Genomic DNA, 11,710 nt, shown 5'->3' on the forward strand with positions numbered 1-11,710 from the left:
CAAAAACATGGAACCAACCGTGTTGCCCATTGAAGCTGGACTGGATAAAAAAAATGTGGTACATATACACAATGGAATATTATGCAGCCATAAAGAACGACATATATAGGGACTTTGCATCAACTTGGGTAGATTTGGAATTGATCATACTCAGTGATTTATCACAGAAACAAAGAACTGAGTTCCATATGTTCTCACTCAAGATGACCTTGAACAATTATAATGCTATAAGAAAGCAATTGGCAGTAGTGGAAAACTGTCAGGGGAGGGGAGGGTGGGATTGGCAGTTGAAGGAAACTGCTAGGAGAGGGAGGGGCATACCTCATCAACAAGGGTACCTGCATGATCAATGTTTATATACCTAACCCTGAATTGTACCCCACATCTTTATAATAAATAAATAAAAATAAGTAAAAAAAAAGAAAGATAATGTCTCTCTCCTCTGATTCTTACAATTAATTCTTCCTTTCTGGACTACTTTAGAAGTGAACATGAATAATAAATAAAAATTAATTTATTAAGATATTGAGATATTACAATCCATTTTTCTTACTGTAATAGGATAGCCTGGTACATTGGAAAATTTTTCTGTAAAGGACCAGATAGAAAACCTTTGTCACAACTAATAAACTCAGCCATTATAGCACAAAAGTAGTCATAAAAAATACCTGGATGTGTTCCAATAAAACTTTACTTACACAAAGGAGTGCAGGTATTTTGACCTGCAGCCTATAGTTTGCTATCCTTTGACCTGGTCTTTCCTAATTTATAAAGCACTTTCTCATTCATTTCCATCTGCTCTGCCATTTCTTGATACTGGATCAATTTACAAAATTTCTCTTATAATAAAATACCATGCATTTGAGTATTGTAGAAAAAGTTACATAACCACTTATATTGGTGCCATGTTATATTTTGGACTAAAAAGCGGTGGTGGATATTCAACATTGTCTGAAATCCATTTATATTCTTCTAATTCACTTCCTATTCATTTCCCATAGTGAGTGATTCATAGTCTCTACTGTTTTTCAACCAAGCTGCTTCTTCATCAACAGATAATATGTCTTCACATACACATAAAACAATTGAGACTACAAGTAAAGAGTTCCCTACATTTCTTTTCAACATTTACTGTTGAAGGGATCTATTCTGACTTGTCTTTTATCAGTATTCAATGGTAAGGTGTTTTTTTCAAATTCAGGCCATCTTCAAGCCTTTAATTTTCCCACGGATCCTGAACCATTGTTTATTCCTTCTCTTTCTCACCTTATCAACCACTCTTTCCTAAATGATATGTAAACTTCTTTTATTTTAAACTCCTCTTCTCAACCCTTTGTTCAAGTTTAACTAATGCACTGCATTTTCTTCCTTTTCACAACCAAAATTCTTAAACTACCATTTTATAATTGCTGTCCCCTCTTTTCCACCATGGATTCTTCAAACCACTAATATGTGATTTCTGACATCTCCATTGTGCTGCCACTGCTCTGTTAAAAGTCATCAATGTGCTTCAATTCCCAAATCCAGAAATGTTTGCATTCCACATATTAAAGTGGCTGGTGTATATTATTACCTTCTTAATTATTTGTTGAACTGAAAAGATAAAACTCTCTAATATTTGACTGTTGAAGTTTTCCAATGCCTTATTTTTTTATATTATCCTGCTTCCCCTTGTTTTTGTCTAAATGATACTCATATTTTACATTTTTTATGTATATTTGCTACTGGAATTTCTTCTTCTACTCTACTGAATTTTTAGGCCCTACTTCTCAGATCTTGTCTCCTACCTTTTTTTCTATATCACTTTCACCCTAATCTTCTATCTAGTCTTCTCACATGCCAAGCTTATTCCAATAATTTGCACTTGCCATTTCTTGTGTTTTGTATGATTATTCCCCGGAGCTTCACATTAATGTTTATCACCACCTCAGAAATTTCCTGCTTGGACTCCCTGCAGGTATTATGCCTTATAGTTGGTTTTACATGAGCATTTGTCCTTAATTTTGATGTTTGCCTTTTCACATTTTCTGTGTAACTTAAGATACTTCCATGATCAAAAGCTACACCTATTGTGCTAATAACTTTTTCAGTTAGATTCAAATCCATATATACAACTACAGCTTCACAATGGATGGGTCCATGTGTACAATTCAAAGGCATATCCAATTTATTGTATGATGAACTAAATTATCATTATTTATTCAATACATTTATTTTTATGTTTAATATTTTAATTTGTGAAACAAGAACCCCATGACAGTAGCCTGAAAATTTGTCCCACATTGTTTTTTCCTCATCACTTGTATATTCAGTCACTATAATGTTTTAATTATTGGTTATATATTACCTCCTCTCAGTACCATATTTCACTGTATACTTTAAATTCATGGAGGTATTGTAATAGTCCCTTACAAACTTAAATATGCACTTCATTCTGACAGATTAAGCTCTGATTTATCTCTGTTGCTAACAGGATAACATAATTATATAAGAAATAATTATATCAGAAATAATATATGACTTAAAACACAAGTTTTAAGTAAAATATGTCCTCAGTGTTTGATATTGACACTAACCTTAAATAAGACTTAAATGTGTTCCTTTTTTTGTTTTTTCTCTCTTTTCATACTGCTGTGTCTATCATATTTTCATATACCCATAGAAGTCCAATGTACCTTTACTTAATGTTTACTTCATAGTATACCTAAACTTAATGTCAATTTTTGAAGTCAAAACCTAAGAAATACATAAAACAAGAGTTTAACTAGGAGAAATTAATACTGGAAGAATTTTGTTAAATTAAATAATAATAGAAGGAATTCTGGTGATCATTCCTAAGCAGTAGACTTGAATCTCTTAAGAAAGCTTAATTTCTTACTCATAATCTTCTTTAAAGTAAATGATGCTATAAAAACATTATCAAAGCATGTACTTTTAACCAAAATAATATTTGAAACTCTCCATATTTTCTTTGTGTGTGTGTGTGTGTGTGTGTGTGTGTGTGTGTGTGTGTGTGTGTGTGGAGTCTCACTCTGTCGCCCAGACCGGAGTGCAGTGGCCGCTCCCAGCCACCGCAGCCTTGACCTGCCGGGCTCCGGCAATCCTTCTGCCTCAGCCTTCCGAGTAGCTGGAACTACAGGCGTGCACTATCACGCCCAGCTAATTTTTGATTTATTTGTAGAGATGAGGTCTCGCGAAGTTGCCCAGGCAGGTCTCGAACCCACGGGCTCAGGCAATCCACTCACCCCGGCCTCCCAAAGTGCTGGGATTACAGGCTGAGCCACCGAGCCCAGCGAAACTCTCCATATTTTCTACAATTAGAAACAATCATTAGTCTTTTGAAGTAAAAGTATTAATTAAATGTTAGCACTCTATGTTGTAAAATCAATAGACAATCCAGTCTGTACAGAGAACAGATGAGAGTGAATCAAAGGTAACTTTTATTTAGCAGGCTTTGCTGCTTTTATTTTTATAAATGACTTACTGTCATAGGCTATTTCTATTGGATACAGAGACTAAAGTTTTGTCAATTCACTCTAAAAAAAAAAACACACACACACCTCTGGCATGTACATATCACAGACCAGATGGGATAAAATTTAAGTATTTTCTCTTAGATTATTTCATTTAATTTTGCATAATTTAGTTTCTAGTTTATTATCTATTTGGTAGTAATAAAGAAGACTTTGCAGTGCCAAAATGCAATAGTTTAATGAAACAATCTTGGCTAAAGCACAGCTATTTTAACATTTCCTAGTTCTGTCATGCTTTCTTCACAAATTACTAGCTTGCCCTCTAATCATTAGCCAAAGGCACAACTGATATCCTGAATGTAGCTATTGATAATTGTTTTACAACCCTCCCCAGTTTGTTTTGTATTAATTAGCTTTTCTATTCCAAGTATTTGTCTCCCAGCCACAAAAAGACCAAGTTAGCCTAATCTATTCTGATCAGCCCTTCGTGACCTACCTGACACAAACAGACCTCATCACCATGGCAGTAGTATGTGACTAATTTACCTATCTGCTGTTATCCTTCACTATGACATCAGTCCCTTCATGATGATGTAAAACAGACCACCAGTCAATCACCTTAATAACCTACCCCCATCAAAGGAAAGTTTTAAAAAGCATTCAAGGTTGGGCTCAGTGGCTCAGCCTGTTATCCCAGCACACTTTGGGAGGATGAGACAAGTGGACAGCCTGAGCCCACTGGTTCAAGATCACCCCAACTTGGTGAGACCCCATCTCTACAATAAATCAAAAATTAGCCAGGTGTGGTAGTGCACGTCTGTAGTTTCAGCTACTTGGAAGGCTGAAACGGAAGGATCGCCAGAGCCCAGCAGGTCGACACTGGGGTGGCTGTTAGCGTACTACTGCACTCCAGCTTGGGTGACAGAGTGAGACTATATCTCAAAAAAAAAAAAAAAAAAAAGCATTCAACCTCAAACAGCGATGGCCATGGTTTTTGTTAAGCTCCAGTCTGGTCATGCTACTCTTTAAGCTCTGTCACTCTCCCCAATGTGGGGGAGGTAGTTCCCCTTTTCTCTCTTTTCAATCTATTTTACAAATAAAGTATATTTTCCAAAACAAACAGCCCCATTAAAAAGTGGGCAAAAGACATGAATAGACACTTCTCAAAAGAAGAGACAGGTAGCCAACAGACAAATGGAAAAGAAATCAGCCACACTAATCATCAGAGAAATGCAAATCAAAACCACATTGAAATACCACCTAACCCCAGTGAGAATGACCATCATTAATAAAAGAAACAACAACAGATGCTGGTGAGGATGCAGAGAAAAGGAAATGCTTTTACACTGCTGGTGGGAATGCAAACTAGTGCAACCTCTTTGGACTAAAGAACTAGAACCTCTGAAAGAACTAGAAATTGACCTTCCATATGACCCAGCGATCCCCCTATTGGGAATATATCTGGAGGAACTCAAATCATTCTACAAAACAGATACCTGCACACGCATGCTTGTTGCAGCACTATTCACAATAGCAAAAACATGGAACCATAGAAACTGGACTGGATTAAAAAAGTATGGTACATATGCACAATGGAATATTATGCAGCCATAAAGAAGGACAAATATATGGACTTTGCAGCAACTTGGATGGACTTGGAGTCTATCATGCCTAGTGATCCATCACAGAAACAAAGAACAGAATAGCCTATGTTCTCACATATAAGTGGACTTTGAACAATTATCATACTATAAGAAAGGGATTGGCAGTAGTGGAAAACTGCCGGGTGTGGGGGGAATTGGTAGTAGTGGGAAACTGCCAGGAGGGTGGGGGCATACCTCATCAACAAGGGTACCTGAATAATGAACGTTTGTATATCCAACCCTGAATTGTACCCCACACCTTTAATAAATAAATAAAATATATTTTTCAATTTAATTTTTGTATAATTTTTTGCATCTTATCCATGGCACCAGTTCACTGTCCTAACAGGAGTTAAATGATTTCAGAGAAAATAAAGGGTATTGATTTGGAAATTATATATTTTCTGGCAGATCCTTGCATTGTACCAGAAAAACAAAGAGAAGTATTTGTGATACATTAGCTGAGATACAGAAAGTGGAGTTATATTTATTAATAAAATATTGATTGATAATTAATATAAACTTTATTGATAAATTATTTTTATTATAAAATAACTATCTATTAATGTAAAGTCTATTTCAAGAAAATGAAGCATGTTGTAAGACAGAGTGAACGCTTATCTAATTTGGAATGAACTTTCTTTTATTTATATTGATGTTTAGTAGACAATCTTCTGAAAGAGATATATTCACACACATACACATGAATTTAAAGTTCAGAAGGATCTGAAAAGTTCAACTCTTCTTCCCCCTACGCCCCCCGCCTCCAGTAAAGTTACAGATACTGTAACCATCATACTTTTTGAAGATTTCTGGACCATATATGATAATGTTATTCCTCATCTCATTTACTTCAACAACCCTAATAAAAAGCTAACTCCTTTTATTAATATTTGCAAATCTCTCAAAACAGTTACCAAACTCTAACTGTATATCCTTGTTTTTCTTACAGTATAAATCTCCTTAATTCTTATTGTATATTCTTAAACTCTGTGATTGCCTATATTCTCTCTTCTTGGGCCTGACAGTTTGAAACCATCTCTTTTTAAATGAGGTTGGTAGGTAAATAAATAAATAGATGTTGATGATAGATAGATAAATAGATAGACAGACAGAAAGATGATAGTGATAGACAGATAGATGATAGAGATAGATAGAGGTAGGCTAAATAGAACACAATATTTCAGATTTTTTTCTCTCTTTTTTTTTTTTTTTGGTAGACAAAGAACACAGTTAAGATCAACTCTTTGAATCTGTTTAACATCTTTCCATGATGAAACTTAAGAGAGTTAGGGTTTTGTTTATTTGTTTGTCTTATTCTTGCATTATCATCACTGTTGCTCCATACTAGGTCTGTTGTTTAAAAAAAAAAATCTCCATATAATTCCATTGTCAAACAAGAGTTTCCTCAACAAGTATTAATATAATTTACTTTTTAAATATTTTTAAAGTGTAAATATAATTTAAACAAATTCTAAGCACTAGAAGATCAATCCAATTGTTTGAAAATTGCACATTACTAGGAAATAGAAAACCTATTTTAGCTCTGCTATAGAGTTGATTTTTGATCATAGACCAGCTACTTTATAAGCTATTAAAATTTTCTGGCTCTGTTTATGTCTATTTTTAGAGTGAGAGGATCATACTAATTGATCTCAAAATGGAACTTGCACACATAAAACTCTATGAAATATGATCTTTATGATAGTTGATTCTTGTAATATTAGTACTCTATTTTTGAGGAAAAATAAATTATTTCATTAAAAAATTATATTAATTAAAATAAATAATAAATTTAAAACAAAAATACCGAAAGTAAATATAACTTTACCTTCACATGAGGGATATGGTCTCCAATCAAATTCAGTGCATACAGCATCTCCTCTTTCACTGTAAACAAAACCAGCACTACATTTATATTGAAATCGTTCATTCTCCTTGTAAACAGCCTTCTGAGATATAGCATGTCCATTTATAACTGCTGGTAATTTGCAGAGAATTTCTAAATAGAAGGGATCAAATTCCAAAGGTTTATTTCAAAACAAAGAACTGTGACCAAGACATAATTATGTAAAAAATGGAAATTTTGTTTCCATCAGTTAAATCAGTCAACCAAACAAAAGTGCTGCTTTGACTTGAGTGCTTGATGAGTGATTTATCTAAAAGAAGCTAAAATTCTGATTAAAATTATGTTTCTAATTTTATTTAGTTTGAGAATAAATTAGTCCTCTTGAAATAAATGGTGACAAGTAACATTCATCAAATATATATATATTTGAATATAGGTATATAGAGAGAGAGAATATATGTTTATTGTAGTAAGTATGTTCACTGAGTGACTTGCAAAAATAGCAGATTTTCTTGTTATTGGCAAAACAGTAATTATCAACAGAACAATTTGTCAAAGAAATTCATTTAACTTTATTGTTCTTATATCTCTGAAAAGTAACTGACCTTCTGTCTTTGTGTCTTCAGCATCCCTGCAGGATTTCTGTAGAAAAATAACTGGCCATCATCTTTGACATCACTTCTCTCGAGTACTTTCCTCTGGGATTGTGGCAATGATAACTAGTTTCCCAAATCCTGTTCTCCCACTTTTCTAATCCATTTTCCTTTTGTATAACTGAATGAACTTTCATGTAGTCACATCACTATCCTACTTGGAATACTTCACTGATTCTCAAATCATTGTGAGTAAAAATTATGCTCTTCGGTGGTGCATGAAACACCCCAGCACCTTGTACTGGCCTATCACAATCTGTTCTTGGCTTTTCCCCTATTGGATCCTACACTAAAGCCCCTATAAACAATGAACATGAATCAGTGGAGCTTAGTGCTCCTTGAGGCCTCATTGCCTTTCCACTTTTTCCTCCATGGACTCCGCCTGGTGTGCTTTTGCTCTTATCTTCATCATATATATATATACATATATATACATATATATATACATATATATATATATATCTCTTTTTTTTTTTTTTTTTTTTTTTTTGCGATGGGAGTCTCACTCCATCATCCATGCTGGGATGCAGTGGCTTGATAATGGCTCACCAAAGCCTCAAACTCCTGATCTCATGCAATCTTCCTGCTTCCGCCTCTTAAGTAACTAGGACCACAAGTATGCGCCACCATGCCCAGCTAATTTTATTTTGCTTTATTTTTGTAGAGATGAGGTCTCACTATTTTGCCCAGGCTGGTCTCAAACTCCTGGGCTCAAGCAATCCTCCTGCCTCATCCTCCCAAAGCACTGGAATTACAGGCATGAGCCACCATGTCCAGCCTAAAAAAATACCATTCTGTCTTTAAGACTTATCTTCAGCATCAGCCATTCTAGAAAGGTTTTAACTAGTCATAGAAATCTAGTTGCAAGATTGTTAACTTTATCCACGAACCTCTAAAGTATATAGCATTTGCTATGCTGAATAAAAATATTAGTTTTTAACTTATCTCTACATCAGGTAGACTAGACTAAAAGCATACTAATAATTTAGAGATTTTAGATAATGTTAAAAAACAAATAAGGCAGGAATTTCTGCCAAACTATTATTAGTGTTAAAAAATAAATATGGCAGGAATTTCTGCCAAACGATTATTGGTAAAATGAAGTATGCTACTTATTAGACAAATTGATCATAATATTTATTACAAAAGACTAAATCATTGATTGGTAATGATGCACAGATCTGCATTATTATGAACAAGGAAATCTTGGATTGCAGTTTACTATAAAACTTTTTTTAAAAGGCAAAGATTCATTTAGTGGATTCAGTACCATTCAGCAATTTTTTAGTAAACTTGTGGTACAAAAATAAAACAGGCCCACTTTCTAGAAGTGTTATTCAAAAACAGAATGTCATCATGATGCATCAGTGGAAGTAAATAATGAATATTTGGCTTCAAAATGAAAAAGAAGTGTCTATTCTGGAAGTCAGTATTACAACTTGCAGCAGAAATGCTTAGCATTCTATTTCAGCCTAAGAGTCAATTATAGTGGACTTATGGTTAGAGCATGAACTTTGGTGTCAGATAGCCTAGGTTTAAATCTTTACTCTTTATGTCATGATAATCCAGGGTCCTAATTTAACTTATTTGCACCATAGTTTCTTCATAATCATAAGAAAGAAGCAATAAGAATAAATAAATAATAGGATTATTTGAAGGGTAAAATGAGATGACACATTCAAAGAACTTAGAACTATTACAAGAAGATAGTAAAGGCTCAATAAACATTAACTACAGTTAGTATTATTTATATTATTTAGAAAGTACAATTTTTTAAATGTATATATTTATCCAAATATCTTAACACATTCAAAAAACAAACAGTAAGTATAACTTACCCTCACATCTTGGTATTTCTGCACTCCACACACCATTTTCTGAACAATGTATTTCTTTATTTCCTTTAACCTTGAAGCCAGAATTACACTCAAACTGTATCACTTGTCCAAAAGAATATTCCCGGTATGATTCCATTGCACCACTGATAATTCTTCCATTTTCTGGTGCTGCCACTGGTAAACACCTAATAACTGAAGAAAATAAATATAACTTTTTCTAATAGGATCTTAAAATTTATCATGAAAATATATGTATGTATAAAATCATCAGAGGAAAAACTGGGAGAAAATAACAAATGTTTTTTAAAAGTATTTGCTATATCTGTTTGCAAGAGATAAGTGATGCTAAGAAATGAACAAATAGTACGTTTATCTCTGAAATAGTATGTTTATCTCTAATTATTTTGTATGCTAGTGGACAAAAATGACGACTATATACAAAATTTCCATCTATGCTCCCAGAATAATATAACACTATATTCCTAAAAGATATAAAAGTAAAACTTTAAGACAACATTTACTTCAATAGAGAAATCATACTTAATTTTCCAACCTCTTTGACATCACGATTCAAAAAGTTTGCATACCTATTTGATTTTACTTAATATTTTCTGATTTTTTTTTTTTTTTTTTGAGTTGGAGTCTCACTCTGTCACCCAGACTGGAGTGCGTGGCCGCTCCCGGCCACCGCAGCCTCGACCTGCTGGGCTCTGGCGATCCTTCCGCCTCAGCCTTCCGAGTAGCCGGAATTACAGGCATGCGCTACCACGCCTGGCTGATTTTTTGATTTATTGTAGAGATGAGGTCTCGCTGCCCAGGCGGGTCTCGAACCCGCGGGCTCAGGCCATCCACTCACCTCAGCCTCCCAAAGGCGCGGAATTACAGGCTGAGCCACCGAGCCCGGCTATTTTCTGATTTTTATAATGTTATAACTTTCAAACTTAATTTTACTGTAGAATGATTCCGGATTTTTTTTTAAATAAAATTATCCCTGCCTCATTACCCCAAAGATATTCATTCAGTAAATCTCTAAAGCAACAAAAACTTTCAGTGTTTAACAAGCATCTCAAGTGATTTTAATGAAGATGTTCCCAAGAATACTTATCTCCTTCCTTCTAATTTCCTTTGATGAAAGCTCTTATTCACTTTAGTGGACAGAATTTTTGCATTATCACATTTCTTCCTCTTCTTCTTCTCTTCCTCCTCTTCCTCCTCTTCCACCTCTTCTCTCTCTCTCTCTCTCTCTCTCTCTCTCTCTCTCTCTACCCCTCCCCCCCTCCCTCCCTTCCTCCTCTTCATCCCCATGGAAGTAAAAAAATAATATTCTAATTTTCCGATTTATGTCTTTGATTTCCATAATGACTAGGGATTTGAATCGAGTATTAACTTAAAACTTGAAACAGTATTTACATTTTCTGATTCTATTTGCTTTACAGACCAGTAAGAAATAGCAGAACTCTTCTTGACTTCATGCCTCTTTTCAATGAAGCAAAGAACAGAGAACAGCCTCCCATGACAGGGAACGGGGAAGAGATGTCTCAGTCATGTTACCTACTTCAGCTGAGCTATAGATTCTAGCATTTGGGTAGTTCTTGGGTGAGGCCTCCTCACGGATAAAGGTGAAATTCTGATCTTCATGTAGCTAGTGATATTTAGGTGTATTTCTAGTCATTCAAATCCAAAACAAGGTAAAAATGACTTTTAGGTTCCTTAGTGTCTAATACATTGATTATTAGATCAGATCACGTTGTATTCATATTTGGTACTGAAACATCAACCAATGTAGTCATGAGAAGACTAAATTTCTACCCTGTGCTATACTACAAACAAACAACTAAAACCTGGGTAAGAAATATTTAATTATAGACTTTAAAGATTTTTTAATGCAAAGTATTTTGAAAAATTTTAGATATTTTAGGTATTTCAGTATGCTTGTAGATCAATTTTACATCTACCTTCACATATAGGGACATCATTGGTCCATCCATCAGTGTCACATTCACGGAAATTTGTATCACCTAGCATTTGATACCTGAAAACACAAAAATAACAGAATGGTGAGATAATGTGTTTTTATATGCAGTTTTTTTTTATAACCAATATTTTTTATTATGATATTGTGGGGTACAGTTAAGGGTTAGGTATACAAATATGCTTCGTTCAGGCACCCTTGTTGATAAGAGGTGTCTCCCCGTCCCCAGACAGATATTTACTACCGTTAATCCCATCTCCCTTCCCCTCCCCCCCATAGTTT

General features: G+C 34.4%; 1 protein-coding gene across 1 annotated transcript in view; it reads right to left on the reverse strand.

Annotated features, from left to right (window-relative positions):
• CFH (complement factor H) overlaps nt 1–11,710 on the reverse strand; it is a 65,232-nt gene that overhangs the window by 16,677 nt on the left and 36,845 nt on the right. The window contains exons 4-6 of the mRNA XM_021709455.1: nt 11,412–11,488; nt 9,457–9,648; nt 6,948–7,118 (exon numbers count right to left, since the gene is read on the reverse strand). Of these exons, the coding sequence (XP_021565130.1) occupies nt 6,948–7,118; nt 9,457–9,648; nt 11,412–11,488 (440 nt within the window). The remainder of the gene's footprint in view (nt 1–6,947; nt 7,119–9,456; nt 9,649–11,411; nt 11,489–11,710) is intronic.

The sequence above is a fragment of the Carlito syrichta genome, unplaced genomic scaffold, assembly GCF_000164805.1.
Source record: "Carlito syrichta isolate Samal-C Ts95f unplaced genomic scaffold, Tarsius_syrichta-2.0.1 Scaffold234365, whole genome shotgun sequence".
In the NCBI taxonomy this organism is placed as follows: domain Eukaryota; kingdom Metazoa; phylum Chordata; class Mammalia; order Primates; family Tarsiidae; genus Carlito; species Carlito syrichta.